We start from the raw sequence: 16,316 nt of genomic DNA on the forward strand, positions 1-16,316 counted from the left end.
CTCATGTTCTGAGAGATGTTTACTTTTCACTTTATGATTTACGTTTTCTGTGGGGGACAGGGAGCATTAACGATGAGTAGCCTTCACGAAGTAATTCGAGTGATCACATAGCAAGAACTTGAGACAAAGAAAGAAGCTCACATGGATACGTATGTCGCTTTCTTTAAGCGGAAGAGTATTCAAGATCCAGTAAGGTTCACACCCAGATGCTACAGTAACTGGCACCCTCTAACCCCCCCCTCCATTAAACTATACCTTGCTATTTTAATCAGGCACTTAAATAGAAAAACAAAAGTAGTAACATTTAACATAGGTATTGTGATAACTATTCTGTATGGCCAGAACATCTTGTATGAAGCACTCAAGAAATTAACTGTCCTACAGAACTAAGGGCTACAGGAGGAGTGACTCCCTGACTACACATTATGTTTAAAAAATATGAAAGAAGTTTAGCAAATATTTGGTAGAAGCCATTGGCCATAAGCTTATATTCTTCACTATCTTAATGCAAAACATAATGCAAGGTAGTCCCTTAAGAAAATGGATCCAAAAGTAAATATTCAGTGTGCTTTAATTTACAAGATAATTTTTTCTACCATAAAAAAACTCTCCACAGATAATAAGTTCCCTGAGGGAATGCATAAAGTTTGAGCTCTTTACTGGGGAAAAAATATCATATAAAAACAATTTGAAAATCTCCAACAATCAACAGTTGCCCTTTGTTAATCAATTACACATTTTTGATTAACTTCTGTGAAAAACATGGGTTAAACCAACCAACCATTGGTCCTCTAAAAGGGATCTTGATCTCTCTTCTTTCAAAACATTTTCTTGAGATGACAATAACTGTTCTTTTAAAGTGATAATGAAAATTGTTTAGTCCAAAACACTTCAAAAGGTACAGGATTCTATTCACAAGACTTCAACTACCAGTATCAAAATGGTTAGTTATAGACTTACAAAAAAAATAGAGGTTCAAGGAGAAGAGGTGTAAATTCAGTTGTAAGGCTAAGCATTTGAGATGTTATTTTGGCATTACAGCCAAGTGTAAGTCAAGGGACAAATGAAAGAACCTAAAACCACACAAAATATAATTTAATGGTAATGAAAATGCCAAGTGTTTAAACCATTCTTACGTAATTTATTTTTTTACTGATGATTTACAAGGCCTTGATTATTAGACAAAATAGCTTATTTTAATTAAACTCAAAAAATACAAACCATTAAGAGTATAGAAGGAAATGCTATGTAGTTCCATAGAATATATAACACCCAGTGCAAGCACTGCTCCATTTTTCTCATCTAATCCATTTTTAATAGGATTTTTGCAAAGAAACATTTTGGTCTAGCCAACATGTAGTGTACAATTTCAGACCACTGAATTAGGTTCTAGTTCTGGTTTTACTCTACAGTCTGTACTGCTGCCACAGATCTTTGAGTGTTTCATGTAATCAAAAACTGATCTAGACACTTTTGAGCAGTTAACAATGAACAAGAGTTATAGACTGCCTACAGTTCAGTATGGTACATTAACTGAAGCTGAAGTTTTAGTATCCTTATTGCAATTTTCTCCCAAATTTTTAACAAGCAGAGCTTCTGTGCAGATCTATTGCTGAGGGTAATAAGGCTGTTGAGGAAAAGGGTATCCAGGTTGTTGAGATGCTGGATATGGTGGTTGTCCTGGGTTCTGAAAGACAGGTGATGGCACATATGGCAGATTATACTGGCCATACATGTATGGATTATAGCCTACTGGCATTGGCATCTGACAATACCTGTGTGAAGAAAAAAAAGCATGTTTTAGTTGCAAAACATTGACAACACTAGTTTGCAAGTAATTTAACTCATTGATAGACACAAAAAAAATGCAATCACAGTAAAAGCTTTCTTTTCATACTACTCTGTGCAACAGAAAGTGTGGCAACTTTTAAGGACCAAACAAAGTATAATGCATGGAACATAACTGGAGAGCGAAAGTAGAGCAAAGTAACTTGCTAAAACTAGAAGAACTGATGCAAACTGATTCTCTTATGCTTAACATCATTGTACATATATTAACATTTTCAGAGCCTGCTACTGAAAAAGATGGCAGCTGTTTCCAACTCCTTGTCCTGACTCCAAAAGAAATGAAAAAGCATCAGAATAAAGTACACTACTCAAATGCAATTTGTTCTGCGTACTTCAGCATCTTTAGCAAGATACCAGGATTTAAAAAATGATATGCCAACACTTAGGAGATAAAAACCAACTAATTATGCAAGGGATGGCAACAGTCCACAAACCATGGTTAAGGAACTGCAGTCCTATCTCCTCCTTTTAAAAAGGGGAAATGGAAAAAAAAGGAGAAACCCTGCAACCAAAATGAACCCCCCCATAAATACTGTCAGCAAATGATTCCAACAGGAATTACACAATTAAAACTGAAAAATCACCACATCTCAAGAACACTAAACATATGTTCAGTGATAAAAAAACAATTTAAATATGTCACAAATAAGTGCTTTTAGATTATGGGTTACACAACAGCGTAAGTACTCCAATAGCATACCCTGGGAAACCTGGATAAGTTGGGTAAGGAGGTCCCTGTGCTTGTGATGGTGCAGTGCTGGATGCACCGACTCCCGGAGCAGGAGCAACAGGAGGAGCTGCAGCAGGAGCCGCAGGAGCTGCAGCTGGTCCAGTTGGTGCAGATGAAGTAGAACTGCTTGCTGCGGAAATCACTGGTGGTGGTGGCCGTGCTGGTGGCTGTGGTTTAGCACCCTAACAAAAGAGGGTGAATTAAGTTGGAGCTTCTTTCAGAAAGTCATGGAATTAAAAGCTTTGGTTATGATTTACTTTTTTTTTTTTTTTTTAAAAAAAAAAAAAAAAAAAAAAAAAGAAGAAGAAGAAGGAGAGACATTCTATATTCCCTTTATACAGATAATAATGCATTGCATCTGGAAAACAGTGAACTTTCCATTTCAGATATACAATTATGAAAACCACTAACTCTCCATGAAGTTTTGAGACTTCTCCCTCTATTTCACTCCTACCCTTCTCTAAATACACCAATACATTAAGGAGTTATATAAACAAGATATAGATCAGACTTCCAGAGTATGAACCTTCTATTTCCAACCCACCAATTCTGGAGCATTTACTTACCACCATGGTTCTGGGTGCTGGAGTGGGAGTCGATGATGCAGCAGGCTTACCTCCTCCGGCTGGTGTGGTCTGATATGTAGGCAGAGGAATAGAGGGTGCACTAGGCTCCCTAGCAATGCTTTGCTGCAAATCTCTATTAAAAACAGACAAGCAAACATACAGCTTTATTTACAAATTGTTATACACTTCAGCAAACTATATTAAGAAAAAGTGACAAAATAAATTTAATATTTAAAGCCTAATCAGTGAGCTAGCTCAAACAATTTAGAGTGCAAATCACTTTCATTACAGAAAATCCTCCAGCCAATCTTTGATTAAATGTTACATTTATTATTCTAATAACATCTTTATGTTCCAGCTCAATACTAGGTATAGATCACTACTCTTGGATATGACTTTGGTAAGATACAAGGAGGCTTTGGTGTCATGTTTTAGCTTCCATTAAACAGTGAGCAGATTTTACAGTCAGCTTGTCATGAAAATTCTGAGGAAGCAGTTACATATTCAGATGGATAGAGTATATTATTCAATGCAAAAGATTTAATACTTGAGATTCGACAGATTCCTCCAAAACACTTCAGGAAGCAGTTAAAGTTTCAAAAAACTTCACATAAAAATATAGTATACAAGATACATAGCAACATATAACAGCTAGAACTTCATACCTGGTATTCTGAAACAGAAGACAAGGGAGACTGACAAAGGCATACAGTCTAGTTAGCAACAAACTACAGGCTTCTATTATATAGCATGCAAAGGTGAGCTCCAGAGAACAAAACTAGCAACTTTACTGGTTGAAAAAAAAAAAAAAAGAGACAAACAAGAGCTCCAAAAAAAATGCCTTTGCAAGAAAACTATCCCTGCTGTATCACTAGGAAAAAAGAATGGTGATAAAGAGCTGGAAATACTGTCTTCGTGCACCATTACATACACTGTTACATACACGTATGTCAAACTACTTGCTGCAGACAGTGGAGTAATAATTCAATGCTGTTATTATCCTGAAACTATCAAAACCAGTATCTACCATCTTAGAAAAATAACTAAGGGAAGGAGTTAGCAATTTTCTCTTAAAACTAAGCTGTAAAGATTGGTGGCTTTCAGAATGAAGTCTATTTTGGCCAACCAGCAACCAAGCACATCAAACGTAGAGCTTAAAACACTATTAAAACTGGTCATCCAACGGGCAATCATGAAACAAGGTCGCCAGCGCTACATGAGATACCAGTTCCCCAAATTCATTTTTGCTATATCAAGACAGAACCCACAGCCAGTATTTTGATTTTAATGGGGCGGAAGGGCAGGTAGGACACAGTGCACAACACAGACCATTTCAGCCAAAAAACATAGGCTGAGCATACTAAGAAATACATTTGGTAGACATACTACAAATATCCCAAATCCAATCATTTCTGCAAACCTTGAGAGTTTCATGTCAGTGAACAGTTAACACATGAGGAAGTAAAAGAGAGTATCATTGCAAGATTCAGCTGAATGTTATATCAACACTACACCTACCTCTTTAACACTGAATTCTAACATATTAGAGACATGAAATATTCAGACCTAAGCCTTGGTTCAGTAGCTTACAGCTTCCAAACTTCACGTATGAAGGAAGGGAGGGGAAAAAAAAGAGGTGGAAGGGGTTGTATATGGTTGCCAAGTATTTTAAAACACAATAACCAAGTGGTAAAAAGCAATTCCAAAAAGGATGAGGTTAGACAAGGTAAAATTTGAGAGCTAAGCATTCACAACAAGGTACATGCACAGAACAGCTGCAGTTTCACCACTTATAGTTTTACTAAAAACTAGCCCTTTTTATTAAAGGCAATGCGCTTTGCTGAAGAAAGCTGAAAACTGGAAAAGGCAAGCCTTTTCAATTATCCTTTCTTCTTACACCAAGTGCACAAAAATTACATTTGAAGCATACTACACTAACTTGATCACACGCTAGGGACAAAAACAACACAACTGTTCCCTTCACAGGAAGGATAAAAACTACTTCCCTTTCTTCAGTAGCACAGGCAACCCACATAATCTAAATAATAACATAAAACAGACCAGATCAGACTACAGAGCAGAGACCAGTGTTTTTCCCTCCACCACACTGGGGGACACAGAAGTCAATTATATGCTGAAGCACTTAGATAACTTCTCAAACCAAGTTGACAGCAAGGGCAAGATGCAGAAATCAAAAGCTCCTCAAAAAAAAGAATAAAATACCACCAGACGCACACCAAAAAACGCAGTAGAGTAAAATCATGGTAAGATGACACATGTTCACACTATATGGGAACAGGAAAACAGACTTCTAAGTAGCATTCACTATTTATGTCTATTATTTTTGTAGATTTTCAAGGGAAGGAGAGTAGGGTTAACACACGAGGCAAAGAGGATATAGTCAACACATTCATCCTTTCTTGTGTCATCAAGTACCATAATAAACTTGTCCAAAGATTACCTTCTGATAAATACTTAATTTCTACAATGCTTAAAGTATTTAAATCTTACTTGAGCAGTTCATCTCTTTCAGTCTTGCGAGCAAAGACAATGTCACTGCATTTGTTTTGGAATTTCAGAAGGATTTCCGTCAGCTCATTGTAAAACTAGTAAAGAAAAATTAACATGCTCAATCAATACTTTCAGACTCTATGCTAGTGTATTTCTACATACTGACCCAGTTATAGGCATTACATTACTACTTTGCCCAGAACCTGCTGTTCCAGTAAAATTTGCTAGTGCATTTGTATTCTTTTCCAAAGCAGACACTAGCCAGCTCTTGTCCTTACCTCTAATATTGTACAATTGTACATACTTATAAGATTAAAAACTACATACATAGTTCAAGACTGGAAAGACTATTTAAAAACAGAACAAAACTTGGTCACTTAGTGAGGAACTATACGGATTTTTTTTTATTTTTTTTTGTAATTATTTTACTGCCTTCAGTCAGTTCCATGCATTCAATTTTCATTGACATTTCAAAGCTTTGTTTTCTTTTTTTTTTTTTTGCTCTAGCAGACTACCAATTCAATAAATCAGTAAAAGCATTTAGTACTGAAGCAATAAGAGACACATTCCAGAAGCCCAGATCAAAAAAGCAAGTTAAATAAAGCCCTCCTCATCTTTCCTCATGTATGCACCAGCAGTATATAAAACATGGATTTGATAAACTGATTAATTATTATGGGAGAACAAATGAAAATTCTTCATATAAAATGGCTTTTCTGGGTCCTTCAGCATTAGTTACTCAGCTGTAATCAATACCTGTTCCTATTTCAATATAAATCAACACTCAAAAAAGCTTGCTTTTCAGAGAGGAACAAAGCGTTTCACAGCTGTCAAAACAAAATTCAAGCAACTCACTGTCCTCACTTCAGCAGTACAATTTTCAAAAACGTACCTCCTATCTAGCATTGACTATGACGTTTATTATGACTTTAGATTCACATCTCACTGTGTAAATAAAACATTCTTCCTGTTCTTTAAGAATTACTTTACCTTTGTGCCTTCTTTTAAATTGGCTACAAGTTCCACAAATTTGTCATTTGCCACAGCTAAGTTCTTCAAAACTTCTTCTCTTAAATTAGATTCATTGTTTGATTGTTTCATCTTTGAAAAATCTTGATGTGCATTCTTAAAAGGAAGAAGGGAAAAAAATGAGCAATGATAATAATGCAGCCTGGTTCCATGTAAGATTCTGCATCTCCTGTTCTTAATTTTACTCATGGCTTCTACCCCCTTTTCCCAATGCCTACCTTCATCACCTTCCAGCCACACAATGTACTTCTGATACTTGATAACTGCCAAGTGCAGTGGCTATTTCAGAATTAAACGTGTATTAATTGACAGGCAGGAGGTATCAACTAATCATCTGTTCTCTTTGGTTGACCTCCAGGTAATTCTTTAGTTCCTACTATAGAGATTCCTTCAGATAATATACTAATTAGGCTCTCTGCTGTGCTATACTCCACTGATATTTATAAAATCATCTCAAAAGTTACAATTTTTTTTAGAAGCTCTACCTCAAATCTACCTCAAATCAAAACATTGGCAAGCTATTAAAAGGCCAGAGAAGAAGAAAACTGACAAGAGGCTCAGTTGCATCTCATTTTTTTAGGAAAAAAACTTAAAAGACTACTTCAGCTGCCAGAAGCAGCAATCAAACTTGTATTCCAGGACACTCAAATATCAAAGTAATATCCATCAAGATTTTAGAAGTATCTATGTTAAGAAATGTATGAATATAAGATCCCTGATAAAAGCAGTGCCCATATTGTCATCTAGAAGCAATAACTCTTCAGAAAGGGAAAAAATAAGTGCAAGCTGTAGTCAGAAGTCACAAGTAATCTTGCACACAAATAGGCCCCATCATCACTCAAACAATTGTTCTTATTTGTCTAAGCACTAGGACCGACTCTTTTGCCAGATGTTTCAGGTACCTGTCCCTAGTGTTACTGACAAATTAAGACTGAGGTAAGTCACAGTATAAGAAATTTTCAATAATTTTTACTTACAGGTCGCTTGTTATCCCACAAATAACTATCCAGATGGGATGACAGGAGGAGGGAAAAAAGATTAAACCAAACCAAAACTTCTTATGCACAGTTAAGTTTCTTCAAGGGCAAAACCATCTGCAGAATTGGGCCAAGAGAACTGACACTGGAGCTCTGGCAGAGTCTGCTAGAAATCTACATTTCTTTCCAGTGAATACTAAACCAAAACCCTGTATTTTTCCGTGATCAGAGGGATAAAGGAGTATCAATTGTTCTATGACAGTCATAAGCAAAATGGAGTAGAAAGCATATCTACAGAAAAAAAAAAGCTGTAGATTTCTACTGTACTGGAAATGTTGAGGAATTGCTGCTATAGTTTGAGAGCAAAGACAACATACAGACAGGTGGTGGTACCTGAATGTTTTTGAGAAGTTCTTCCTGCTTTTTCAAGGACTCCTGCACTTTCTGTGTGTAACTTCCATAAATTCTGTCCAACTCAGTCACAGAGATAGCCTCCTCATTTATAGCACCATCTTGTGCAAGTGCAGCCAGGAATTTGCTCGTCATGTCAAAATTTACAGCTTTCATGTCATTTTCCAGTTGTTCTCTCTCCTTTTTAACTTCATCCAAACCAGCCAGCAAAGTTCTTAAGACATTAACGACCTACGTAATAAAATTGTCAAGTTAATGAGTTCTGAAGAATTACTGCAAAAATAAAAAATCCATTATTAGTTTCTATCTTGCACTCCTCACAGGTACCAGCAATAATGCTGCATGCACTTCTGTTTACAAATGTATTTAAGATGACGTTTTAAGGATTCATGACTAAAAACTAAATGCAACGTAACAAAGACCTTCAAGCATTCCTCAAGCTATATTCTCCTCTACAGTATCTGCTTCCACTAATAACATTGAATTACTACAAATACAATGTTTTTTTTTGTTTTGTTTTCGAAAAAAGATCAGGCATCTCACAATATTGTAAACATAGGAATTGGTTTGAAGTAAATGTATTTGATTTTCATGAGAAAAGTTACAACATGAGCCAGGACTTCCTCAGAAAGCAAATTGGTGTAATTGCCTTTAAAATACTGGATTTAAAATATACTTTAAAACTTAAAAACATACTTTAAAACACAGGAAAACATTTATTTATTTATTTATTTTAAATCTAATTGCCCAAGAGCCTGAGCATTACTTTCTATCACCCTATACAAAGTATTCATCAAATACTGCTCCTTTTACAGTTGTTTGTCACCCAGTCTTGCTGTACTTAGCAACTGAACTTGCTTACATTAAGCATAACAAAATATACTCTAGCAAACTTTAAACAGAACAAGCAAGCAAGTTTTTTGGAAGTACAAGTTACCACCCTGCATAAATTGGGATAGAAACAATAGCAATTAAGAATCAGCCTCCACATAGGTCAACTTGAGTCTATTCTGTTAGATGAGTAGCCCTTCTATCCAAAACAGAGAATAATTTCCATGCTTTACCTCACTTCCTTGTAATGTTTTTGCTGGGTTAGCAGAAGGAATAGCTGCATTGAGCTCTGCCTCTGGCTTACACAGAAGTGCAATTGTATCCCGGTGAGACTGATAGCATTCTCTAACTTGCCCATCTGCTTGCACAGCTTTATTCAAGATACTATGGAAATTGGCTCCCTCTGGTGGTGGACAGAGAAAACAGGCGTTAACATTTCAAAACCTGTCTCACACCAGACTGGTTTTCAATGTTCTTCAGCAAGTCTTCATACATTTTTATGGACCAGCACATTAAATGTTTGTTTTAAGTCTTAACATCATAAGTTTCCTATACAAGTACGGCTTAAGCAAAGCATCTCTATTATTCAAAGAGGCATATGACAGCGTATTAATACACACTAGTTTGAGCCACTCAGATTTTAAGGCCTGTGCTAAGGCACTTCACTAAGGCACTGGTACTAGCTATCTTCAAAACAATACATACTAAGTATACAGAAAGCCTGATATGGTGATGATTGTAAGTAATTTAACTAACCATTGCAAAAAAAGAAAAATCAATGACAAACGAACACCTTAGGAAATAACCAAAAAAAAAAAAAAAAAAAAAAAGAAAAAGGTATTAACACACAAAGACACACTAAACTAAAAGACCCATGTAAGTGGTAATTGAAACCAAGTTCTTAGGAGGGCAGCTATCTTTTGTTATGTACCATCTCTGAAACTTCAGCATTCACATGCGCTCCATGGTTGCAAAAGCAACAAACTCTCCTCTACAATAACCCTCAACTCTGAGTAATAGCACAGATAACAACAAAGATATTTTACCACACCCTCTCCTAAACTGATTTGTATCTTTAAAGACAGTGTCACAATACTGAACACTACTTATATTTACACAATGAAAATGAACATTTTTAGAACATTCCTAAGATCCAAGCCAAGAAATATTAACTTTACCTGCCCTTAAAGGCTTATAGAGTTCAATGGATGGCGTTCGCTGCCAGCGTTCTTTAAATTTTGTTCGGAGTTCATTGTCTGTAGTTTCTTCTTCATCTAACAACCGTAGGGACTGCAAGAGTTAAGTGTTACATGCATTATAACCCCTTGTAAACATGCAATAGCTATAGTATATACCTAGTGTAGAAAACACCACCAACACAAATATCTTGTATAAATTTAATTTGGTAAATAAAAGATACAGAAGACAAATTATTAAAATCTGTACAGAATGTTTCCCTGCCTCCCCCAGCTTAATCTTAAAAAAGAAAATACTCATAAGTGAACATTCATACGTGACAGCCTGGTTTTGGCATGTGTGGACTAAACACTTAAACAGCATGTTTTTTAAGTACTATTACAAGCAGTATTTTTAGTGCTATTACAAGCACTGTGGTTTTAAAATGCTATTAAAGTTGCAAGCATTTTGTATAACCATGCACTTTTTCTATTGTCATTTAAAGAAAACAAGTTGAGCGGTAGGTAGTGTGTTGTTTTTTCCCCAAGAATGTCTTGAGTGTTAGCAGTTGATGAGCTTACTTCATCTAAGATTTCTTTGTTCCTTTGTAGCAGCTCAGGCAAATCTTTGATCAGCTGATCAACAGTCTGAATTCCTCCCTGTTCAATCACAGACTTGGACTTGTTCAAAATGGACTGAGGAACAGTATCACCAGACACATCTTCAATTGCAGCCGGAAGATTGAGGGAAGCCAACACACTGAAAAAGTCAACATGTTATACAGCAACTTGTGTGATGTGTTGGATACCTGTAATATACCCTGTTAATAATATTGCTATCCAAATAAATGATCACACAGTCCATTATCAGAATGAATGCATTGTACAACATATGTTTGGACAGAAAGATCAAACTGAATACTTGAAATTTATTCCTAGACTACACCTCTCTAAAAGCGAGTTTCAAAGCTCTTAAAAGCTAAACAAATCCTAGTCTTCTAGCTCCTACAAAAGTGACAAACATTTTCAGTAACAACTATCTGGTAAATAAATAACCAACTGCCTTGAGTTACATTCCTATCTTTCAGGTTGATAAGATTTATTATTATTAAAGAACAAAATCTTGGGGGAAAAATACCATATAGTGGATCACTGGTTCAATCAAGCTGACCACTGAAACATGAAAATCCCTGTAGATTAATGGTAGTGGAACTCTTTCTGAGCAAGTGTCAGATTCCTAAAGACTGATGAAAGGCTGAAGAAAATGAATGCATCTAAAGAACAAACTGTATTTCAAGTAGTTCCACTTAGACCACTATAGACCTCAAATTTGCCAGCCTACTACACAGGAATAAAAAACTTTACCATAATCTGCATGTTGACAGGCTGCAAGGGAACTAGTATTGAGAGGCTGTTCCATAACTCATCTTGATAAAGTTAACAAGAAGCCATACTTACCCATTTGCCAAATTTGTGGCTTCTCTCATCTGGGCTATTAGCCTGTTTACTAGATCTGCCTTTCTCTGGTTATAAACACTCACAGATTGCTGAACTTGCAATGGAACCATCTTCTCAAACAGGTCTACAAGGGAAGGAGCATAAATTACTGCAATTGCACTGTGAAAGTAAAAGGATACAAACATCTTCATGGCTCTTTAGTACAGGTTGTAATACAGAAGACCGATCTACGCAGTGTAAGATAGTTCTTCTCTGCTCCCCAGGCTGTGTTAAAAATAAATCTATTTCTACAATTCTCTAGCTTAATATAGTGGATATTTCAATAGCTGTAAATATTTAGATTTCCATCTAAGGCAGAAATTGAGTTGAAGTAATTTAAAAGCGTTACATTGAGAACATCTGTATGACTACAAGTCATATCTTCCTTAAGGCTCTTTTTAAAAGGAAGGAAAGGAGAAAGACAAGAGCAGATCATTTTTCAGAACTTCCCTGTTCAGACAACAAACTGATATTTTGGAGCTTTACGAAGGCCAGCAACTAGATTAGTGAAGATTATATGATTTGATACTTATCCCCAATATTAGTGTTCTTTCTGAAGTTAAAAAGATTGGTTTAATATCGAAGAACAGCAGCTGAGAAAAATCTGAGAATATCTTAAAGATAACATTGCAGATAATGACTTTCAACCTGTCATTTAATCTCCTAGTATGTTGCTCATCAAGCAGTAAAACAACAACTTAGAAAAAAATGATACTTTCAAAAACTGTGGTAAACTTCATAGATTCAGAAGTAAACATTTACATTTTCATGGCACAGAGGAGCATTAGTGACCATGTGCGTTTCACAAGATAGTAATTATGACAAGCTTCGCCCACTTTGCTTACCCGTGAATTTCTGACTGAGGGGAACAACAACAGGAGTAGACTTCACAAGGCTGGCTTTTCCAATGGGCTCCAAGTCTTTCAGGTCAGGAACACGGTCATGATAAATGAAGTCATTATCTTTTTTGGCAGCTGTAAGTGCACGGTTGATTTTGTCAACCAAATCTTTAACATTTATGTATTCATCATAACGAGACGCCACTGTTTTAACCAAGTCTGCTGCATGCTAGAAAATAAAAAACACAGTTAAAATTAAAATGTTCTCTCTCTCCCTCCATTATATTTGTTTAGGAAAACAGATGAGTGTCCCAGTTAGCCAAGTGACTATACTTCCAAAGCATATGGTTGATATTCTTCTTTTCTGTAAATGATGGGGCGGATATTTTTTTGGGTATCAAAATTGAAAAAATAATTTACCAATTAGAATAGTTTAGTGGAAAAAAAAAAAAACAGTGGGCAAGTTAATATCCCACAGTAGTTTCACTATGAGTCCCCAAAACCAAAAAGAAGCAAATATGGGTTAGAGGCAGTAACACCACAAAAACCCGTTCTCAAAAAAAGTCACCATGTCATTTTCATGTTCATTTGTGAAATCAAAAGCTCATTTTTGCAGATAAGGTTCAAATCTTGCTCACATGCACAGAAGAGGCTAGAACAGAGTCCTGGTTTTCACACCTGCTACCAACACCTAATCTCAAACTCAGAAGCTGCAGAAAAATATTGCTGAAATCCTACTGCACGTTAAAATAAAATACAAGGTCCAATGTTTCTTCACTTCCATTTGCTGCATCTACATACAACCCTGATATATCTGGCTTTCCTACACCCAATTTATTTTCAGAGTGATAGAGGACAACACCATCCTTTGATTGTATCTGTTTCATCATGTACACATTTGTGTTCCAAATACATAAAAACATGTAAGAAGCAATTTTAGTCAAGATTTATGTAAACTCACACCAGTTCAAGAACTCAAGGTTCTGAGGATTGAGAAGTGGAACCTAAGAGATATTAGAAATATATTTAAAGTTTGCTGACATTTTTTCTATTTTCCATTGTGCCAAAAAGCACTCAATAGCAGTTCTGTTCTTTTCTGTCTCCTTCCCCCCCAATACTATACGTTTAATTAGCATTTGCAAGAAACAGGGTGACAGGAGAAGATACAGGAGTGTGTCATGTATACTTTAATTTGGAAGTCTACAACAACTGTTCTTACGCTACTCCCTGCCTAATCCATCTTTGATCTAGTTTGATCTACCAAAACAAAAAAAAAGTATTACTTTATTTCACCTGAATTTCTCAAAGCAGCTCATCAGGAAGGATACTAGATCTCTCATATATGTTAATTATGGAAGCAGCATTGTAGTAACTATGGAGGACAGGATTTAAGTTTTACTTTACTAAACATATTCAAATAAAAAGAGAGGACTAACTTCTGACTACATCTCATTCATGACAGTGTTAAAATAGGTAATGTCATATTTCTCTTCAGACTTCACTAAAAAAATCTTAACTACTCAGCATGAAGGGATACTTCGTATAACAGAGCATTATGTGGGCTGAACATAAGAAGGCATTAATAGTCCATTACAGTGATATCCTAGAGAAAGAGCTTTGCTAGACAGATTTCAAAATCAAGAGTGAACAACAGGTATATATCTTCATCCATCACCCAGTAACAGTCATAGTATTTGCTATTAGAAGTTCATAATAGGCACTTAATTGTTATACAAACATGCAAAAAAAGTGAAGCTCCATCCAGAAGCAAGCTATAAATGCGTAACAGTAACTTTTAAAATGTCAACGTAATAATCCTACATCTGAAAACTTCCCTTGTGCTTTTCAAAAATAATTAAGGTTTAAATTGGGGATGCAGGAAAGGATTTAAGTACAGAATAAGAAAATTTTCATTTATTTTAATAAAATTACTTAGGAACATTTAGTTAACATAACAGATGTGCTAATATTCTGAGATAAGCGTATGTAAATACAAAAACACAGACTTAATATGTCAAGCAGTATCAAACTGTCCAAAAATCATTAAAGTCCAGAGATATTTATCTTGGCAGCTGCTAGTAATTTGATTCATTTGATAAACATGATTTAACTTTTTCTTCTGAAAAATGTGAGAAAACAAGTATACATTTTACACACCTGTAACCTCCCAATCTCTTCACCAAATTTCTTCTGCTGTTTCGCCAGGATAGATTGATGATATTCTGCATTGGCCTGCATAATGCAGTGCTTTGCAGCCAGAACAGGAAACACCTCCTGGAAATAAAAATACTGACCAGGGGAAAGTCCAACCACATAAACCACCACAGACAACATGGGATGCAGGAAGAAAAAGGAAGAAGAGGAAATTAGAATCACCCAATTAATGGTTTAGATAGGTTAAAATATTAGAGGTAAATGTCAGAGAACATGCAACTTAGCATGGATTGAATCCAGATTTTTTTTTTTTAAAATAACAACACGTTGCTGCAAAATTCTTAATGGCTATTATATTAGATGAACTACAATTTAAATTCAAGCCATGAAGTCGCAACATTTACTCCAAAGATTAGAAGTGCATGCACATATTAGAAAGGATAGTTACAAGAACATACCCAAACACCCCCAAGACAAAGCCAAGACAGTATTCTTAAAAGAAGGGAGAAAGGGGAGGGATGAAAACAGGTATTTTTTATGTAATGAAGCAATTACACTTATAACAGCAGAAGGCTATCAAGAAAGTAACTCCAGAATCATGAAAACAAAGAACAAATAAAAGGACCACAAATATTGAGATATAAGCCATTAAAAAGTCATTTTTAGACTTCTATATAAATGCACTTATCTTCACAGGAGTACCAACCAAGACATGAAGAAAACATTATACTGCACCCCACAGCATTAGGCATGGTCTTTGATCAAGGATTTGGCCTTACTGTTTTATTTCTTAAATCAAGGAGCACTGGAAAAGCAGAGTGATGTTTTAAAGACCTCAGTACATAAAAACTGCTTCTTCACATTTGTGCAACCTCACTGCCCCCACCAGAAATGAAAAAAAGAGGACTAATTTTAAAGAAAATCAGCCAGGGAGGCTGGTTGCAACTGGAGCCTGACACATCAAATCACCTTCTATTTCACACTCCTAACTAAACATGTAACAGCTCTCAGAGCCAATGTTAACTCATAGAACCAGCAAACCTTATTATGTTATTTCAAATAATCAATTGACAAATTACTGTACAACTGGAACAGGCAGCAAATCTATTGCTTAGAGAGATTCACAAGCACAAAAGACAAAGCAGTAATTTCACTTAATCTCATCACCCCTCCGAATTCAATTACAACCACAGTACCTAAGCAAGAAATTGGCCCAATCTGTAAAATGCCAGTGAACGTACAAGAGGAAATACATGCACACACAAAAGAACCCAAAGTTGCAGCTAGGTAAAATATCTATTTAAAGTTAAATTAGGCTTTATTTTTTCCAAAAATATATGTTAAAAATATCACTAACTAGCCTACAGCAAAGGCATTTCTGTGAGATTTATTGCTTAAAAATAAAAATGCATACTGCTTTTACTTTAGTACAGTAGCACTTACAGTTTGTATAGCTATCAAGATTCTATTCTACAGTACAAGAAAAGAATAAAATGACCTGATTTTTTTCCAGAGAAAATAATTGCCGAAGTATTAAAGAGACTTATCTGGCTAAGAACATATATCAACTTGAAGGACCAGACCTTGACCTTTTTCATTTATCAATGGTCAAAATATTTCCACCAAGTTTTCTAATAGGGAAGGCATTATTTTTTTTGCTTCGTTTTAGTAAATCTAGCATATTTCACTTTTGTAACAAGACCAACCACTGCAAGCTGGAATGGTTATTTTAGGGTTCTGAAACTATC

General features: G+C 35.6%; 1 protein-coding gene across 2 annotated transcripts in view; it reads right to left on the reverse strand.

The window, feature by feature from the left end:
* Positions 1 to 1,120: 1,120 nt before the first annotated feature.
* The window catches only part of PDCD6IP (programmed cell death 6 interacting protein), a 32,874-nt gene continuing 17,678 nt past the window's right edge, over positions 1,121 to 16,316 (reverse strand). The window contains exons 7-18 of one of the 2 annotated variants that reach the window (XM_032180922.1): positions 14,572 to 14,703; positions 12,421 to 12,643; positions 11,537 to 11,660; positions 10,661 to 10,838; positions 10,082 to 10,193; positions 9,137 to 9,306; positions 8,055 to 8,303; positions 6,646 to 6,780; positions 5,656 to 5,750; positions 3,145 to 3,277; positions 2,549 to 2,760; positions 1,121 to 1,775 (exon numbers count right to left, since the gene is read on the reverse strand). In XM_032180922.1, coding sequence (XP_032036813.1) covers positions 1,607 to 1,775; positions 2,549 to 2,760; positions 3,145 to 3,277; positions 5,656 to 5,750; positions 6,646 to 6,780; positions 8,055 to 8,303; positions 9,137 to 9,306; positions 10,082 to 10,193; positions 10,661 to 10,838; positions 11,537 to 11,660; positions 12,421 to 12,643; positions 14,572 to 14,703 — 1,932 coding nt within the window. In that variant the 3' untranslated portion in view covers positions 1,121 to 1,606. The remainder of the gene's footprint in view (positions 1,776 to 2,548; positions 2,761 to 3,144; positions 3,278 to 5,655; positions 5,751 to 6,645; positions 6,781 to 8,054; positions 8,304 to 9,136; positions 9,307 to 10,081; positions 10,194 to 10,660; positions 10,839 to 11,536; positions 11,661 to 12,420; positions 12,644 to 14,571; positions 14,704 to 16,316) is intronic. The other variant, XM_032180923.1, reaches the window with a different exon arrangement.

The sequence above is a fragment of the Aythya fuligula genome, chromosome 2, assembly GCF_009819795.1.
Source record: "Aythya fuligula isolate bAytFul2 chromosome 2, bAytFul2.pri, whole genome shotgun sequence".
In the NCBI taxonomy this organism is placed as follows: Eukaryota; Metazoa; Chordata; class Aves; order Anseriformes; family Anatidae; genus Aythya; species Aythya fuligula.